We start from the raw sequence: 20,377 nt of genomic DNA on the forward strand, positions 1-20,377 counted from the left end.
GGAGGAGGGGCCGCCTTCTGGTTGGCGCCCGGTGTCCGTTCCTCCTATCGGCGTAGGCCCCGCGAGGAAGACAAGGGCGCGCCCTGGCTGGGAGGGCGTGGCCAGAGACCTGTCCATCACCGAGTCCACGAGTGGCAGCACCTACCACACCGCAGTACCTTGGCGAGGCGGAGCAGGGGCGGGCAGGTCGCGGAAGGGGGAGGCGGAGCAAGGCCGGCGGGAGCCAATCGGCCTGGCGGCACGAGGGGGCGGGGTCAACGCGCGCGACCCAAACACACGGGCCGGGCGCACCCTGCAGCCGAGCCGCTCCGCGGCCTTCCGGCGCGAGGGCCGGGGAACCTCCTCCCCTCCTGGGCACCCCCCGCCTTCGCGGCCCAGATCCTCCCGCCAGCCCGGCCCCTCCTTCGCAGGGGGAGCGAGGCGACGGTTGCCGGGAAGCGCGCGCCACCTCTCCCTCCCATTCTTCGTCCTCCCCTCGCGCGCCACCCGTTTTTCCTCTTTCTCCGTTAATAACAGCTGGGTGGCTGGGGGAGGAGGGAAGGTGGCCCCGGCGGAGTCTGGGCGGGCGCCTCCCACTCAGCCGCCAGCCGCCGTGGGAGCCGGAGGATGGCGGCGGTAGCAGCGGCCGCCCGAGAGGAGGCGGTGCCGAGATCGGGGGCGCCGAGCGCGGCAGCAGAGAGCGGTAGCGGCCCGTCGTGGCGCACCAGAACCGAAACCAGCGGCAGCCGCACGGCCACTTGAGCCGCCCCTTCCTGCTGGAGCCAGCGAGGGGTGCCTGCAGCCGGGACCCCTTCCTCTCCGCGTCTCCTCGTCTCCCGCGTCCGCGTCAGGCCGTCGGCCTCGCCCGCCGCCCCAAGAAGAGCGCGCCGGGCGCCGACTGCCCCTCTGGACGCCGGGCGGCGGCCCTGGACGTGCGGGGGCCTCTCTGGGCCGGCCGCGGCGCCTGGGCCCTGCCCTCTAGCTCCCGCGCTCGCTCCCGCCCTCCCGGCTCTCGGGGCGCAGCGCGCGGGCCCGGCCCGGGGCAGGGCGGACATGGGCGCCAAGCAGAGCGGCCCGGCCGCCGCTAACGGCCGCACGCGCGCGTACTCGGGCTCGGATCTGCCTTCCAGTAGCAGCGGAGGCGCCAATGGGACCGCGGGCGGCGGCGGGGGCGCTCGGGCCGCCGCCGCGGGGAGGTTCCCGGCTCAGGTGCCCAGCGCGCACCAGCCCAGCGCCTCCGGCGGCGCCGCGGCGGCCCCGGCGGCCCCGCGCAGCCGCTCCCTCGGCGGGGCCGTGGGGAGCGTGGCGTCGGGGGCCCGCGCGGCACAGTCCCCCTTCAGCATCCCGAACAGCAGCAGCGGCCCGTACGGCTCGCAGGACTCGGTGCACAGCAGCCCTGAGGACGGCGGCGGCGGCCGGGACCGGCCGGTGGGCGGGAGCCCCGGCGGGCCGCGCCTGGTGATCGGCTCCTTACCAGCTCACCTCTCGCCGCACATGTTTGGAGGTACGGACCCCTCTCCACGCGCCCGCGCTCGGTCCTCCCGCGGCTGCACGTGGGCCGTGGCCGCCGGCTATTTTTACCCTTCTCCTTTTCTCCTTCTGCCGGGGCGCCGGGGGCTGCCTCCCGGACCATCCCGCGTCGGTCTCCATCCTGGGAAGAAACCCGGCGCTTAACACCGTCGGTGCCGCTACCGCATAGACGCGTGGTTTTGTTTTTAAACGTCCTGAGCACCCTCACCTCAGCGGCTGCCCAGTAGAGAAAGTCTATTTTCCAGTGAGATGACTGGAGCAAATGTTGTTTTACAACAAACCGACGAAACAGCCCTTGTGGTTGTGGTTTTTAGTACCAGGAAGTCAGGAGGAGACCCGTTGCTAAATGTAGTTCTATCTGGGGACTCGAGTGGGGAACAGTTTTTAAAGGCCAAAAGTCAAAGCGTCTCAAATGAACACTGAGTTACCATGTTTGGACCGACTTTTAGTATAAAGCTGTAATCCTGAAATCTGTGTCAGTAGTCCCAGTTACTATGTCATTTTAATTGGATGAATGCGTTAATGAAAAGTTTGTTTTTAAACCTCACTAAACTGCTACTTAAGATCACAGTTAATGTGAGTCCTGCTTAATTTGGAAAGCATTTAAAAAATGGAAAAGTTTCCTAAGGAAGTAAAAATTTTGCACATCTGTCTTCAAGGTACAATAATTGGCTAGGTTCTTTTGAAGAGCAGTGTTGACTAGAGTTAAGGAAAAGTCAGTTGTGAAAAATGGACATTTTTAATAGCAAAGTGATGTGCTTTACTACAGAAACAGGAGGAAGTGTGCGTTGTCCTGGGGAAAATGAATCCTACTTCTTCAGTTATGTTTTATGCTGATCTACTTTATTGCAAAACGCTAATAGTAAATGAATCAAGACCACCTCCCCTCTCCCCTTTATGAAAATAAATAGAAGTATAGAAGATAATGCATTCCCATTTCATCGCATTATGTATCTGGTATTAGAAAAATTAGCAACTGAGCACAGATGAGCAGCGAAAACACCATCCCCTACATTTTTGTGCCGCTTTTACTTATATATTTGTAAACGTAGGAACTTTGGAGACTTAGTAAAGTGGAATACGTAGTAATGTATCTGTTCTGATGTTCTGTACTATCAGCACACACGCCAGCATAAATTAAAAACAGGAATGTCGTTTCATTTTTCCCATTTTTTAGTAACGCTTTGCAAATTCAATATGGAACGACGCTTGACTTTTAATTAGCTACCTTGTTTTAAAGTAATTTTTGCTTCTTAAAAATATTCATCCCTCTTAAAATTGGGCTATTTTTAAAAGTCATTTGCTTTTGAGTAAAAGAACTCTACTGGTGTCCTTAAAGTGATTTGATCACAACTAACCTAACAGTTGAAGTTGCTGTAGTCCGCACTGAAGAATATAAAAGGTGGTTTCTGAGAATTGGTGATTAGTGCGAGAATGAAGGGCAAACTGGTTTTTAATGTTTATCGTTATCTTTTTAAAGTGAAAATTTGCATTTAGCAATTATTAGAAGATGAATATTTAAGTTTGCTAAAGAAGGGTGAATAGGAAAAGCCTTGTCAAGTTAATAGTTAATATTTATTTAATATGCTGATTTCTAAAAATTCATTTTCTAAGAGCTGATAATTCCCTTTGAGAAACATTGAATTTCTATGGGTTTGTTTTGTTAAGTAAATGCATTCCATTCAGAGCAAGGGACAGTTGAGCCCCATGCTATTCCCTAGTAAGTAAAAATACCTAGTTGCTTAAAGTTGGAGATAAAGCATTTATTTTTTTTCTTATCTAAGTTCTAGATTTGTGCACTCACTATAGTTCTTTTAGTGCTGTTGGGGTTGGGTGACTGGGGCCTAGTAGTACAGTGACACTTTCTGAGGAACTTATAGCAGCCTTACTCAACCGACTTTCTGGAGAGAATTGTGCCATAGTGTGCAATGAATTTTAACTTTTAGCTCCAGTGCATTTAGAACGGTTTTAGTTATGTATCATTCTTGGAACAATTGAGAAAAGTCACTGAAATAATTTCCTGTGTTTGGTGATTCAGATGAGGAACCTCAGTTGAGAATTGCTGGAAAGAGATCAGAGAAATTACCTGTTCTTATTATATGACAGGATCAGATGAAAGTGCCACATCCTGAAATCTCTGTTGAGGCAGGGAGATGGAATACACTTATGTAAAAACCCATCTTAGTGGCATTGCCTTACTGAGATTTTTACCTATATTTTAGTGGACGGGTTATTAGGAAAACAATAGAAGCATGTTTCTCATCATCTTGAGATTTAGGGAGCTAAATGAAGAATCTTATAATTAAAAAAGACTTGACTAGTTCACATTTACTTAACTTTTTAGTATCTATTATAACATTATTGTGTTTATTCAGTTACAAATTGTATAAATGGTTATATACAAATAACTGCATCTGAAAATTGATAAAAGGATTATTTCAGAATTAGTGGAAAGTTCGTATTGTTTTTTGTAAAACTGTTGTTTTAATTGTTGTTTATATTATTAACGTCTCCTAATAAGAAAATGTGGTACTAATAAGATTCAAAATTATTCTCTTGTGAGCTGTCATGTAATTTATAGAAAATGAAAAACAGTCCCCCCCTTTTATTTTTAACACTTAAGAGTCTAGCAAGTGGAATTGTTAGTAGTTCCCTCATAATGAATTGCCACATTGAACGAGGAAGTTTTCTGTGTTGGTTTTATGTTTTGCTGTCATTTGGACATCTGTTTTGGCTATATACACTCTTATTCTCTCTAGAGAACTGGAAGAAAAATGCCTAATCCAGATATTTCAGTGTGTAGAAATTTCCTAGAATTGAGTTGCCAGACATCAGAATGTGATTATATTTATATAGGAGTTTTTAGGTGAAGTAAATCTTGTCCTTATTATTCTTTTCAGACTGAGGAGTGTTAAAGTGAACAGACGCTTTCTTGACTACTGCTAGTGTTGTCCATCACCTTTGTTTTAAAAAAGGTCTTAAGGGTATTTCCTAATATTTAAAAATGTTGATGGTATTTTAGGGTTTGTTTGGCTTTAATTTACGTCTACGTTTTTTTTTCCACTGTCAAGTAGCTGTTGTTCATAAGAGCATAATATGAGTGGTCAAATAGCCTTTAATGATGCAGCAAGGATGGGGTAGATGAATTGGGCTATAGAAATATACCAATACATGGAGATTATTTCCAGAGAAATCGTGTGGACTTGTATAATGTATCCTTGAGTCCAGAAGTGAAAATGTAAAATGACTTAATCTAAGACAACCAGTGGTGCTGGGTTGCTTTTGGCCTCCTGATTTTCTTGAGCTTTTTTGGGTGTGGCTTGCTCATGAGTATTTCAGTAGTCTGATTGTAACTCAGGTGCCTTGCTACTTGTGAAACATGTTTTCTTATATTGAAGGAGTGTGGGTTATCTCTTAAAACTGAATATGTTGAATAAGACCTGTATTTCTAGGAAGATTTCTCTTAATTTTTAAGGCAGATGTGAAGTTTTATGGTGTTAGGTTATCTTCATCAATTAACCATTATGGAATCGGTCTCAGTTATCACTTCTTACCAATATCAAGTGCCAAAATGTTTGAATTTGGGATATTGGAATTAATCTATTTCCTATTCTCGAATGTTATTTTGTGCCATTGAAGGCTTTTATGGGGAGTGGCCGAAGAGGAATGTTTGCCTCTAAGAAAAATGAGCCTTCTAACCACAACCCCTGCCACTCCTGAAGTAATAAGAATTCTGGTGGTTATTGTTCCTCACTTGTAATTTCATACCTTCGTGTTACATGTTTTGCTGTGTGTAAGTGTGGCCTGTGTCATGGAAGTTTCTGCTTTGGGAATTTTTTGGAATTATTCTTGACTGCAAGGTGGGGAGGATTGGTGAGTTTCACAGGGCATCACCTGATCTGAGGGCAGCGTGACCTAAGAACCTGGTATTTTGATGCTTTGCTGGCTGGTGCAGTGCCTGAGGGAGTAAGAGCCCTGTTGTTGTAAGATAGTGTCTTACTCCCTCAGGCACATCTCCAACAAGTCTCTTGCTCTCCTCCAATTTGATCGCTTTGCCTGGTGACCATTAAGTAAGTTCTTCTGATTATCAGATATCATTAGTGAGATACCAACTTTTAAACTATTTATTATTATTTGGGTTTTAAGGAGAATTGCCCTAATATTAAACTTATTACATGTAGTATTATGTATAATTGGGTATATTGGCAAATGTGTTAAAAGAGAGTGTAGGAACTGCTTTATGTAGCAAATTACTTCCTAAGTTTTACCTTATGTGAATATTCTTAAGAACTGTTATTTGAAATGTTAGTCTGTGTTTTAATTTTGCATGTACGTGACATTTATTTGTTAAGAAATTGGACAAAACATAGGCCTTTTTGTGAACAAAGGGTTCAGAAATACCTTAGGTTCTGATTTTATTCGTTTTCTAAGCTGCTTATTCACAAATGACTGCAAATTTAGTGGTTCTAAGCAACACGTTTATTGCCTTGCAATTTCTGTGGGTCAAGAGGCTGGGCACAACTTAGCTGTGTCCTCTTTAAGACTGCAGTCAAAGTGTAGGTCAGGGTGGGGTTGTTATCTAGAGACTCAACTGGGGAAAGGTCTGCCCACAGACTTCCTTGGGTTATTGGCTGAATTTATTTCCTTGTGTCTGTTAGGTTCAGAGCAGCTTGCTTCTTCAAAGTAAGCAAAGGAAAGGTGAACTGGTGCTATGTTCTTACATAATCGTGTACATGTAATCACATACAACCCATTGCCTTTGCTGTATTTCATTGATTAGAAGCAAGTCATAGGTCCAGTTCACGTGCAAGGGGAGGGAATTATACAAAGGTTTAAACACCAGGAAGTGTAGGAATCAAGAATAGTCACATCAGTTCTTTCCGCCACATGGATTATAGATAGATTGACAGCTGAACATGTAACTTTTTTTTAAAACTCATTTTAATTTACTTTTAAAAAGTTGTACTAATGCATATGGTTAAGTATAGCATTAATAAACATGAACTTAACCCCTTTTAGGGGCTGGACATTGTAGATACTGAGGGTACAAATATGGAGCTTCTTTATGCACTGCTCAACTCTCCATTGAATTTGAGAGATGGATATATGTGATCATTATACAGTGCAACAAATTCTGTAATAGAACTGTTAACAAAACACTTAGTGAAGTATCTTTGTCTAGGCTGGTCAAAAAATGCTTCACAGAGGAGGGTACGTTTGAACTGTAGTTTGAAGGATTTAGAAGTTTTACGGAGAGAGGGCAGTACAGACTAAAGAAAAATCCACAAAAGTGTGGGTTTTGATAGGGCATACTGAAAAGTTAAATATGTCTGGATTGTAGGGTGCATAGAGGAATGATGAGAACCTGAAGCTAGAAAGATAGAAAGTGGAGCCAGTTGAAGGATTTTATAGTGCTGTAGGTTTGTTTTATCTAATGAAGTTTGAAAGCAGGGGGAGTATCATGATTAGGCCATTGGGCACAATTAACACTCATAGTTTACATGGATGGCAACCTTCTCTAGTGGTGCAGACTTCAGGCTGTATGCAGCAACCCTGATCAGGATTCAGTTCTTAAGGAGGAGAGTGTGATAGCAGGAGAATCAGTTAGGATTCTTTTAAAATATAACTGATAGAAGATGCCTATGTTGAAAAGATGGCATTGGTGAGGGAGAAGAAAAGTTAGATTTGATTGAGATTTCTAAGGTAGAACTGATAGAATTGAGAACCTGGGTACACAGTGATGTCTTTAACCAGTATTAAAGATGAAAAGAACAAGTTTTAGGAAATGATAATGAGTTCCTTTCAGACCTGTTAAATTTGAGTGGCTACAGGATTTTCATCTGGATAGAAGTATACTTTAAGTGGTTGGAAACATGAGTCTCTAATTCAGGATATTACAAAAAACTGAGAAATCAATTTGCAAGTTATAAATGAATCCAGAAAGTGGATAAGATTACTAAGGGATGAATATAGATTGACGAAGGACAAGGATGGAATCCAGAGGAGCAAGTATTTTAAGAGACAGGCAGAGGAAGAGGCCAGCAGTTAGAATTCAACCAGAGGGAAAGGAAGTTTTTTAAAAACCTGGTTTTTTTTTAATTATAAAAATAATACCTGTTCACTAGAGAAAAACTAACATACGGAAAAGCAGGTATAAAAATCGCAAATTGCTTGTAATATTACCACCAGAAATAACTGTTAATATCTTTTATATATGTATTTGTTTTAGACACAAAATTTGGAACATTCATTTTTATATTGTTTTGATTTTAACCTTTCTGATGTTCTAATACGAAGTTTTAAAGCTACACATTTTCCTCCAAGAATTGCTTTACCTGAATCCCACTGATTTTGAGGTGTTCTTGTTAACATTCAGTGAAAAATGTATTTTAATTTCCCATATGATTTCTTCTTGATCCATGGGTTACACATTCTTTGATAACATGCTGTTTCCATTTCCACCAGTTTCTAACATCACATTAAAATTTTTTATAACATGATTTTTAATTATTACCCAGTATTCCAAAAATCACTCAAATATTTGATGAGGATGCGCTTTTCCGGACACTATTCTGGGGGTACAGCAGTGAAGAAATAAGATAAAAATCCCTGCTTTTAGGGGCCTTATTATTCTATTTGGGAGAGATAGTAAACAGACAAGTAAAATACATAGTGTGTTAGGGCATTGAGTGTAATGGAAAAAAAATGGAGTGCAAAGGCTGATAGAGATTCTGGGGTGGAGGCCTATCTATAGTTGCTATTTTAAATCGGGTTTTAAGGATGACCTCACTGACAAGGTGACAATTCAAGCAGAAAGTGAAGGAGCAAGCCATGAGGATCTCTGGGGAAAAACATATTCAGGCACAGGGAGCAGTAACTATAAAGGCCCTGAGGCATGAGTGTACCTGATATGTAGGTTTACTACAGCTGGAGTGCAGAGGGCTGTAGAAGATGAGAGCATAGTGGGGTGGCATGAGGTTGGGACAGAATCATAAACTGCCTCATAACCACTGACCTGTGGTTTGCGGCTTTTGTTTTAAAGAGGGATGGGGAGACACTGGAGTATTTTTGTGCAGAGGATAGACATAATCTGACTTGGGTTTTAAAGGATTACTCTGGCTATTGTGTGAGGTGGTAAGAGTCAGCAAGGAGGCAAAAATCCAGATGAAAGATAATAGTGGCTTGGACTAGGGTGGCAGTGCTGGAGGTGCTAAGCAGTGGCCAGATTCTGGATATCCTGTGTTTTGAAGATAGAGCCACCTGGATTAGATGTGGAGGTATGAGAGAAAATGAAGAGTCAAGGATTTATTTCGTTGTTCCTTATGGTTGAGCATTTAGTTTGTTTGGTACAGATGTAATAAAATACTGTTGCCATGAACACCCTGGTAAGCACATTTTTACAGTTTTTTTTTTTTGGGGGGGGGATGGAGTCTTGCTCTGTCACCCAGGCTAGAGTGCAGTAGTGCGATCTTGGCTCACTGCAACCTCTGCCTCCCAGGTTCAAGTGATTCTTGTGCCCCAGCCTCCCAAGTAGCTGTGATTACAGGTGTGCACCACCATGCCTCACTAATTTTTGTATTTTTAGTAGAGACTGGGTTTTGCCATGTTGGCCAGGCTAGTCCTGAGCTCTTGGCCTCAAGTGATTCGCCCACCTCAGCCTCCCAAAGTGCTGGGATTATAGGCGTGAGCGCCCGGCCAGTTCTTAGAAATTTATCAACGACGTGGGATTGCCAGAAACAAAGATACACTTTTGTTCAAGGCATTGGATCTTTATTGCCAAATTGCTCATTAGAGATGGAAACAGCTTCTAGCAAGGTATACTCTTTGGGACCACGTAAAATTTTTTAACCCATAAAAACTTGTGAGGTTTTTGATATTTATAAGTGCAGATTGGTAGATATATTTCGAGTAATGTCACCTATCAGAGTCATTATTTCATTCAGGGCTCTTTTTTTTAGCGACGAAAATATTAGTGTGTCAGAAAATTATAGATGTATTCAGTCATTTGAATTTCATAAGTTCCGACCATGTGGAATATCCTAATTTTTGCTTGAATTGTGATTAGTCTGTAATAGTTCTTTAATTTACCTATTTATATGTGAGCTGAGGAAAAAAAAAGAAGAATGAAGCCATGTATACATAATGGGTTATTTATTTTTATTTTTATTGTCTTTTTTTTCTTTCCTTTTTGTGGAGAACAGGGTCTCGCTATATTGCCCAGGCAGGATTATGTGTAATATGTTTCAGAGAGCCAGTGCTCAGTTTGAACAACACATTTTGCTATTTTTGTTGGTTTTTAATTTTTTCTACTGTTACCTCTATTCAGTTCGTTCTCATTTTGTAAAGTTAATTTTGTTCTTTCTCTTAGCTTCTTTTATTTTTTATTTATTATTTTTTAATGATAAAAGCGTTTAAGGCTGTGTTTACTTCTTGTTACATATAGTCACTTCCCAAAGCTTTGGATACTTACCATTTTCATTATCATTGAGTACACATTTTTGTTTCTTTTAAAATCAGTTCTATCGGGGAATAATCATGTTAACTGCATTTCGATATTTTCTTTTACTTGGAAGTTATTTTAAAGTGTGGCTTTATTGTGGTGGTCCTTACTAGTACCCTTTCGTTACTTCTAGTGTTAATTTAGAAATATTGCACCGTGGCTGGGCACTGTGGCTCATGCCTGTAATCCTAGCACTTTGGGAGGCCCAGGTGGGTGGATCATCTGAGGTCAGGAGTTTGAGACCAGCCTGGACAACATGGTGAAACCCCATCTCTGCTAAAAATACAAAAATCAGCCGGGCATGGTGGCAGGTGCCCGTAATCCCAGCTTACTAGGGGGTGCTGAGGCAGGAGAATTGCTTGAACCTGGGAGGTGAAGGTTGCAGTGAGCCGAGATCACACCACTGTACTCCAGCCTGGGTGACAGAGCAAGACTCCATCTCAAAAAAAAAAAAAGTATTGCACCATGGTCAGAGAATCTTAAGTCTTTCAGTTGTAAAGGATAGAAGCATAACTCAAAATAGCATTAAGTGGAAAAACTGTATATTGTTTCAAATTATTGAAAAGGATCCTAGGGTAACTTAGAGAATTGAAGGAACAAAGGCAGGACCCAATGCCCCTGGAGCTGAAATTTAGAGAGAGAGGGAGGGGGACAGAGAGAGAGAGGGAGGGAAGGAGAGAGAGAGAGAGAGAGAAAGAGAGAGAGAGAGAGAGAGTGTGTGTGTGTGTGTGTGTGTGATTGCAGGTGTCAGCCACTGCCCCCAGGCAGTATGGGCCTTCTTTAAGCTGGGGCCTTGAGACTCTCTGTACTTCCAACTACATGCGATCTTTTAGGCCTGAAGGGAGTACCTTTCTCTACCTCCAGCAGAAAGGACTCAGATTAGCTCAGTTTGAGTTCCGCATCTGTCCATAAATTACAAAAGCAGAGATGGGATGCACTTTATGTCCAGGCTGTATTCTGTTATTATGGGGAAGAGTTTACGTCTTCAAGTCATGTTTCTTGGGCTGACCTTAAGCAAGTTGCATAGTTCCTCTGTACCTCCGTTTTCTCATCTCTAGAATCAGGCCAGGTACAGTGGCTTGCACCTATAACCCCCAGAACTCTGGGAGACGGACGGGGGCGATTGCTTGAGCTCAGGAGTTCGAGGCCAGCCTGGGCAACATGGTGAAACCCAGGTTCTACCAAAAATACAAAAATTAACCAGGTGTGGTGGTGCGTGCCTGTAGTCCCAGCTACTCCAGAGGCTGAAGCAGGAGGATCGCTTGAACCCAGGAGGCTGAAGTTGCAGTGAGCCAGGATTGCATCACTGCACTCCAGCCTGGGTGATGGAATGAGACTCTGTCTCAAAACAAAACAAAAACCTGCTTTTGTAGCATTGTGAGGGTTAAAGTAGTCCACATACTTCATACCTCTGTACTTTTAACTATTGAACGAACCTCTTCAATGAATGAAAAAATTAAAACATCCAAGATTTATGCCCCACTTCCAGTCTCACCCTCCTCAGAAAGACCATGTGCTTTACTCTGATACCGTATTCCTTTCTCTTCCCAACTGCTCAGATTTTGCAAAAACAATCCAGTTTTCGTTATTTTTATAATATGTCTTCCTTATATTTACAAAATTCTCCCCTGAACATTTGAATTGAGTTTTTCAGCACATTTACTATGTCAAACACATGGTAAAAACTTTGTAAATATTGAATGTTTCCCAAAATGTATTTGATAACTACATTATTATGTTTTAAGGTAAGATTATTATCAAAATTATTGTCATGTTTAAATTATATATAGAAATGTATTGCTCTAGAAAGAAGTGGTAGGTTATGTTTTTATTTGTATAATGTAAATATAGGTAAATTAATTTTTGAACCAAATAGGTATAATATAGATTGTACAAATGGAGGCAGTTATAAAATTGCCTTAGAAGTAAAATTATACTGTGCTTATAGCTCTTTTATAATCATTTGAATGTGTTACAAAGTGTTATCAATGTGAGCGTGTTTTGTGGGCGGTTGGAGATGGTTGGAAGGATGGTTGATAAGGTAGGTCAGTGTTTTCATTAAGTGTGTGCTGCTGCTTCAGGGCAGAGGCTGAAAAACTTAGATTATTTTAGTTACATGATTTACTACATCTCAGGCAACCTGGATGACTTGGCATTTACTAAAGCAATTCACTGCTTTGCTGGTGCTTCAACACCCTTCAGTCTGAGAGCCCTGAAGTCTTGATTGGTAATTCTCCAGATTTCCCGTCTATCATAGCACTTCTTCAAAAACAGCATATCTGCTCACCTTGAAATCTCAGTTCCTTAATAACTCCTTTTGTCCACTCTTCCTACCACCTTACTGTACGCAGAGTTCTTTGGAGGATTGCCATTAGTTTCTTTAAAACAGAATAACTAAAATTAAGAATATTTAATATTATTATTGGCCACTTTAAGTGTCTTTATAAATGTTGAACTAATACAGTTACTTTCATATAGTAATGTATGTGTTAGGAAAGTTACTTCATAAGCACTGTCTCTTTTGAGCCTATGTCATAAGAAGTCGGTGGTAGAGTAGATAATTTCTTTAACTGTTATCTGGAGATGAGACTTAGAAGTTAGATCAACCACTTGTAGTATTTTAAGTGTGAGTTATTCTGTATTTTAGTTGTAAAGTGTACAGAATCTAATTAGCTTTTAATAATTCAGAGTCCTTTTCACACTTGGCTGCTTTTCTTTTCCTGTACAATTTTGTGTTTTCTCTTTTGTCTTTTAAAAATTTGTTAGTTTAAAAATTGTTTAGTTTTACAACCCTCCCTCATTTGTATAAATCTCCTCTCAGATTATTCATATGATGAGTATTGCCTGAATTTCATTTTCTTGTTAAGGTCTCTTTTGAGACCCTCTGACCTACCCTGTTCCGAATTGATTATCCTATGAGATCCGTCTTTTTTCATCATCATCTTGGAAATTGTATTTGCCTGCCTCTCTCTTATGTTCAGTTTCCTGGTTCCTTGAATTTATGTGTCTTCTTTCTTGATGTTCTCCATTGTTTTTAGCTGATACAATTTCATAGTTCCTACTGAGAAAGAATATGTATAAGGTAAAATTTTTTTGAGGCTTCCATTCCTGAAAATATTTTATTTCTGCCCTCATTTTTGATTAGTACTTTGACTTGATATAGAATTCTAGGTTGAAGTTATTTTCCCTGAGAATTTAAAATGTGTTGCCTTGTTGCCTTCTGGCTTCTATTGTTGCTGTTGAGCACATAGATGTTATTATGGTTTTTGATCCTTTGTATGAAAATTTCATTATTACATGCCTTGGGAGGGAACTGTTTTCATTCATTGTGCAACATATTTGGTAGGCTCTTTGAGTCAGCTGCTTTCTGTGAATTTTTTTTGCCATTTTTTTCTTTGATGATTTAGACGTTTTACACCTAGAGTAATCCTTTGCCTTTTCTTTTTTCTCTTCAATTTTTTTATGTCTTTGGTTTTTGTTCTTTTTTTCTTTTGAGAGATTTATTTATTTATTTAAAGACAAGGTCTCGAGGCTCTGTCACCTAGGTTGGAGTGTAGTCGTGTGATCCTAGCTTACTGCAGCCTTGAACTCCTGGGCTCAAGTGATCCTCCTGCCTCAGCCTCTTGAGTAGTTGGGACCACAGGTGCATGCCACCATGCCCAGATAGGGACTTTTAAAAACGTGATCTTATAACTCTTTTGTCAATTTTTATTTGTTTCTGTAATTTTAATTTTTAACTTAATTTTTAATGTTTTTAAAATTTCTGAGGTCTTTAAAAATAGTTTTTTTTTCATATATTCCATTTTTGTTTTGTGGGTACAATACCTTTTTCTAAGAATATTACTGATACGAATTTACATGTGCATCTGTTTGTGTATATATGTATGTGTATGTATATATATGTATGTGTACGCTTTGTTCCCTTTCCTGATGACTCGGTTTCTTCCCACTTGCTTTTTCTGTTTGTTTGGCTTCATTCTTTTGTTAGATATTTTCTTTAAATGTTTGGTGATCTTTGGCTAACTCCTGATACTTTTAAAGTGGGGGGAACTAAAAAGCAAATTGGAAGCTCTCTGTGCATGTAGTGTCCTCTGTCTGGGCCATTTTCTTAGGAATATTACTGTCTTTTCTCTTGGGCTGGTCATATTTTCCAGAAATGGCTTTTCTTGCCTAGAAGACAGAATCGTTTATGCTAGTGATCTAGGAGCAGAGTGAGAAGAAGATTGAGAGTCTTAATACTCAAAATGATACTTTCATTTAATCTCAATATTTAGTATCAATACAGGACCTCTGCCTTCAGCTATTCCTGTTGTCTGCAAGTCTAGAAACGTTTCCCTTTCCTAATAACAAGCTTGTAGTAGAGTGCCAGGGTTGGGGTTGCTTAGCTGCTGCAAGTCAGGGAGGACAACTAGGAGATCTCACAGCTCCTTACACAGACTGGTGATGAATCTTTCTCTTTTAGGCCTGCCTTCACCCCTGCTTCCAGGGATATCTTGTGCTTGCCAGTTCTTGTGCCTGCTGTAAATCAGTTTGCTTCTCTGCTTTCCTAGTTCTGCAGTGAAAATTATTATTCTTTAATTTTCTTTCCAGAGTCTAAAGGTACTGCTTTTTATTTCATCTTCTTGATTTTTTTATAGGTGTATTCCCTTTAAAAATTACATTTTTATCATTTTAGTAGGATGTTTGGACTGAGCAGAAACTAATGAATGTGTACAACTAGTTATCTTTACTTAGTTTTTTTTTAATTGCAGAAGAAATAATAATTCACTCCTATAAAAATTTGGATGATGCCCCTGGGCGTGGTGGCTCACGCCTGTAATCCCAGCACTTTGGGAGTCTGAGGCGGGTGGATCACCTGAGGTCAGGAGTTCGAGACCAGCCGGACTAACATGGTGAAACCCTGTCTCTACAAAAATTAGCCGAGCGTAGTGACGCATGCCTGTAATCCCAGTGACTCGGGAGGCTGAGGCAGGAGAATTGCTTGAACCCGGGAGGCGGAGGTTGCAGTGAGTTGAAATCGCGCCATGGCACTCCAGCCTGGGCAACAAGAGCGAAACTATGTCTCAAAAAAAAAAAAAAAAAAAATCAGATGATGCAAAAAAAGTGAAAGTCACTTTCAGTCCTCTGGTATGAACATGTTCAATTAGTCCTCTTTAACTGGAAGTTCTCTTTTTTTAATTGCAAAAGAAATAGGAATCAACCCCAAAAAATCAGGTTAGATAAAATGACAGTCACTTCCAGTCTTCCTTTGCTGATCCCATTGTCTTCCCAGATGTAACTGTTATTTTTTTATACGTATACTTCTGTTTTAATTCATTTACATACTTTTAAGTACATAGAAAAAAGTAGTTTCATTTTGTATGTGATTTTGTGATGGAGGCTGTTATTGGCAAGAATGTGGTCATACTGTGTTCTTCTAAAACCTGCTTTTTTTTTTTTTTTTTTTGGGAGACAGAGTCTCGCCCTGTTGCCCAGGCTGGAGTGCAGTGGCATGGTCTCGGCTCACTGCGAGCTCTGCCTCCCAAGTTCATGCCATTCTCCTGCCTCAGCCTCCCAAGTAGCTGGGACTACAGGCGCCCGCCACCACACCCGGCTAATTTTTTGTGTGTATTTTTAATAGAGACGGGGTTTTCACTGTGTTAGCCAGGATGGTCTTGATCTCCTGACCTCGTGATGTGCCCGCCTTGGCCTCCCAAAGTGCAGGGATTACAGGCATGAGCCATCCCGGCCGTAAAACCTGCTTTTTCTCCATAACATATATTTAGAGGATTTTTTCATGGGAAAACATGAATACAAGTCTTTTTTTTTTTTTTTTTTTGAGACGGAGTCTTACTCTCTTGTCAGGCTGTAGTGCAGTGGCACAATCTTGGCTCACTGCAACCTCTGTCTTGTGGGTTCAAGCAATTCTTTTGCCTCAGCCTCCCAAGTAGCTGGGATAACAGGTGCACGCCACCACGCCTGGCTAATTTCTGTATTTTTAGTAGAGGCAGGGTTTCACCATGTTGGCCAGGATGGTCTTGGTCTCTTGACCTCGTGATCCACCCGCCTCGGCCTCCCAAAGTGCTGGGATTGCAGGCAATGAGCCACCACACCCAGCCAGAATACCCCAAATGTTTAATTAATGATAGATAAGTGAGGCCTGAGTATGTGGTTATCTCTAATAAAAGATAGACTTAATTAGAATCTAACACTTCCTGTTTTATCTATTCTTTAATTTTACATTATCTGATTAGCAGTTTTTGGATGATATTAAGTGTTTTAAATAGGATTCACTACAGCAAAGTGGGATATAGTGGTTGATTCATTTGCAAATTCCAAATCCCCAGGAAAAGGAGAACGTTCAGAGAGCTTTATTTTTAGGATCATTGTTTCCAAATTTGGGAGAAATTTCACTGTCCAAGGAATACAGAGAAATGGTTGATTGAAGATTGTGAGTTGGGAATTTATTATGTTTTGTTATAGTCTGAATCTTTAAATATTAGGTAGACAATGGCTAGATATATGTAGTTTTCTTTCTGCTTATATGTTTCTTTTTTGTTTTCATATTTAAGCCCAGGATGTATAAATGAATCAAACAATTTAACTGTAATCCACAATTACAGCTGGGGCTAAAAAAATTTCAGCCTTGTGCAAGAGGAGCCTGGGGAGTTCTTATAGTTGTTACAACAATCAGACTGTACTGTCTTAAATAAGGACTCTGCATTTATCAAAGATGAGAGCAGAGTCTGCTGCTCTGCTCTTACAGCCTTTCTTATCAAGTGGCCTGGATTGAGAAAAACAACTGGAATGACAGAACCTCATCCTGGATTCCTTTAGTATCCATGGGAAGAGAGTGTTTTTAAAGCTAGGAAAGGGGCCAGGTGCCGTGGCTCAAGCCTGTAATCCTACCACTTTGGGAGGCAGAGGTGGGCGGATCACTTGAGGTCAGGAGCTCAGGACCAGCCTGGCCAACATGGTGAAACCCCTTCGCTACTAAAATTATAAAAATCAGCTGGGTGTGGTGGCACACACCTGTAATCCCAGCTACTTGGGAGGCTGAGGCAGGAGAATCGCTTAAACCCGGGTGGTGGAGGTTGCAGCGAGCCAAGATCATGCCACTGCACTCCATCCTGAGCAACAGAGTGAGACTGGGTCTCAAAATAAATAAATAAATAAAAGCTAGAAAAGGGACTTAAATTACTAAAAGCAATCTGGGGCATGGTTCGCTGCATTCACTTTTGATATATTAAATATTTTTGGAAGAGGCACTGGGCATGGTACTCTGAGGTCAATCAAACTAGCTTTAGAACCTTCATCTTTTGCTTTCTTGGGCTTTACTTTCCAAAATGGACTACAGGATAATGAGGCTTTTTAAAAAAAAAAAAAACAAAATTATCTTTGTCTTAGATTTGAATATACTAGAGCGGGCAAAAATCCCATTATAACAATCTCCGAAAAGGTAATTAAATGTATAATATAAGAACAGACAATTAGGTCAGTAGCCTGGAGCAGGGTCCTCTTGTAGGCTAGTGCACTGAAAAGAGCTGTGATGAGACGTGGACAGGAGCATGCTGCTGCTTGTTCAGGGAAGGAGGCTGCTTCACTGTTGCCACAGGGGTGGTGAACCAGTTCTGTCGGCTTCACTCCCTGGTGTTCGCAAGGCAGTTTTTGGAATCAGAAACTCTAGAGGAATTTGAGAACACTGATACGCTTACTTCACAGAAAACTGAAGTCTGTTGAGGACCGAATTGTCTGGCATGCCTTTGACATTCCTGCATTTGCTCTGTGTCCATGTACTTAATATTTTAAAGAGCTCTTACTTTTTAAAAATTACTGTATGTAGCAAGGACTAGAGAAAAGTGCTCCTCATTCTATATGTGAATATATGATAGTGGTCTGTAAACCCAAGCTGCACATGGCTTAAATGTTCTTTTGTATTTTCGCTGGCTTAAAATTGAGCATAGAGGAAACTGGAAATGTTCTCTAATATCATGCATAGTCTCTGTATCTTATTTTTCTTTGTTTACTTATTCATTTAGTCAAAAAATAATTCAGTGCATGTTGCAATAGGTTAGGGAGGCTTTCTGGTCATAGGAAGATGACCAGAAGGATGAAGAAAAACCTCCGTCTTAAAAAATGTATAGTCTCTAGTGTCCATCCATCAGGGCCTTGGAAACAAATGATTATGATATAAATTAAAGTACTATGTGTTTTTTTTGGTAATTTTGTTACCAAATTAGTGTATATATGTACATAAAAAAGACAAGGTAATATCCATACACTAAAAATTGGTTATCTCGGACTAGTAGAAATATTGCTGTTGTTTTATTCTTGTATATTGCCATTTATTTTCTATGGTAACACATGTATTTTTTAAACAGAAAAGAACTGGTGGCGGTATCATCATCACTGCTACTCTTTAATTGCTCCTTCTCCCATGCTACCACTACTAATGCTTTCAGAGCTCAAATTCATACTCCAGTCTATCTGACTGCAGGTGTGTGCCATTAACTGTCAGGGCCCACAGAGCAAAATGCACTCTGGACAGCATCAATGAAAGTTTATCCTGTAGAATACTGGTCTCATAAGATTCTCCTGGAAGGAAGACTTCAGTAACGGAGCAAGTTTGTAACCTATTAAAGTTCTGTAATAAAGAAGTCTAAGGCTGGGCCTGGTGGCTCATGCCTGTAATCCTAACACTTTGTGAAGCTGAGGCGAGTGGATGGCTTGACCCCAGGAGTTCGAAACCAGCCTGGGCAACATGGAAAAACCCCGTCTCTACCAAAAATAGAAAACAATTATCCAGGAGTGGTAGTGCGCACCTGTAGTCCCAGCTAATCAGGAGGCTGAGGTGGGAGGATCACTCAACTTGGCTTCAGCTCACACCACTGCACTCCAGCTTGGGCGATGGAAATGAGATCCTGTCTCAAAAAAAAAAAAAAAAAAAAGAAAGAAAGAAAGAAAAAGAAAACTAGTTAACTCATTTTAATTCAGTATCTCCCGAATTAATTTTATAGTAATTTGACCCCTTTTTAAAATCATTAATCTTTTAGATGTTTTATGGCTCAAACAAACTTTTGGTGGGCCTGAGAATCACCCAGAGGGCTGGGCTCCACTTCAAGTTTCTGATTGAGTAGTTTTGGGGTGAAGAATGAGAACTTGCATTTCTAACAAGTTTCCAGGTGTTGCTGATGTCTACTCACCCTTTGTTTTGTGTCTTCCAAGTCCCATTTTGCCTTGAGGTATAAGCTCATAGACTATGATAAACTGTGATGTTAGTGTTTTCCTACTGGAACAAGGTATCTTTAAGAGTAGGATATGATTGTGTTGATCACAGAGTATGGGCTGGGTGCTTTATTAACTGAATTACCCACTGTAGCATTATAGTTGGTCCCAGACCAGCAGCATCAGCATCTCTTGGGAACTTGTTACACACATTTTTGGGCCTCCCCCAGACCTACTTAAAACTTGGAGGCAGAAAGGGTACCAGCAATCTGTGTTCTAATAAACCTTCCAGGTGATTCTGATGCCTGCCAAAGTGTGGGAATACAGCTTAGTGGTTTTAAACCACTTAGGAATTATAAATTCAGACTGTAAAAGCAGCAGGAACTCTATTTGTGGTTCCAGATTCTCATTGGTGATTTTTCTGTCCCTTCCCCACCCAGTGTCATTGTTGAATAGATTTTCCTTAAAGTTGCCTAGGTAGTGGTGGTAAGGAGAGTAATATTTACTCTCCTTACTAATAATATTAGTTTACCTTCGCAGTGAAGTCATAACCCTTTGAGGGTATCCTAGCTGAAGGCAAAAGCCAACTGCTGCTGTTCACTTTATCTCTCTGGGTTTCCAGTCTCCTCTCCTTTTCTGGCCTAAGCAGCTATAGCTTCTTGCCAGCTCATTCATGTTTTTTAAGATTAAAAAAAAATGCTGGATTTTGAGTTGTTTTAATTAGGATGGCAGGTCCAAGTACTTATTCCACTATATTCCAGGACTAGCATTCCCTATTATTACATTTAATAGATTTTGCCAGATTGCTTTCTAGGGAAATGCAAACTGAAGTAGTAATGTGATAGCACTTTATGCCTGTCAGACTGGCAGAAAATAAAGTAGTAACATACTGTTGCAAGTGATATGGCTTGTAAATGATATTAGTGTAAATGCAAATTATTTTGGTCTTTTAGGAAACTTAAAAATGCTTGTGAGGCAAAAACCGTTGTGATGTTGAGGGAATAAATAGGTGGAGGAAAGTATATTTGCAGCAGGTGCAACTAGCCATTGCTTCATTTTTCTGTGATAAAACTACTGAAAAGTATGAATGGGTGTTACCAGTCTATTATGTTTAGGGCCATGGGTTGGGTCTTGTTTGAACAGCAAGGATAGGTGGACTTAAGG

General features: G+C 41.1%; 1 protein-coding gene and 1 non-coding gene across 3 annotated transcripts in view; both read left to right on the forward strand.

The window, feature by feature from the left end:
* Window positions 1-270: 270 nt before the first annotated feature.
* The window catches only part of ZNRF2 (zinc and ring finger 2), an 82,712-nt gene continuing 62,605 nt past the window's right edge, over window positions 271-20,377 (forward strand). The window contains exon 1 of one of the 2 annotated variants that reach the window (XM_003318233.5): window positions 271-1,483. In XM_003318233.5, the coding sequence (XP_003318281.1) occupies window positions 1,033-1,483 (451 nt within the window). In that variant the 5' untranslated portion in view covers window positions 271-1,032. The remainder of the gene's footprint in view (window positions 1,484-20,377) is intronic. The other variant, XR_010158405.1, reaches the window with a different exon arrangement.
* On the forward strand, window positions 5,442-5,537 carry MIR550-1 (microRNA mir-550-1). Its single transcript, NR_035897.1, has one exon. It is a non-coding gene; the product is annotated as a microRNA mir-550-1 (primary transcript).

Source organism: Pan troglodytes, chromosome 6, assembly GCF_028858775.2.
Source record: "Pan troglodytes isolate AG18354 chromosome 6, NHGRI_mPanTro3-v2.0_pri, whole genome shotgun sequence".
NCBI classification, from domain to species: domain Eukaryota; kingdom Metazoa; phylum Chordata; class Mammalia; order Primates; family Hominidae; genus Pan; species Pan troglodytes.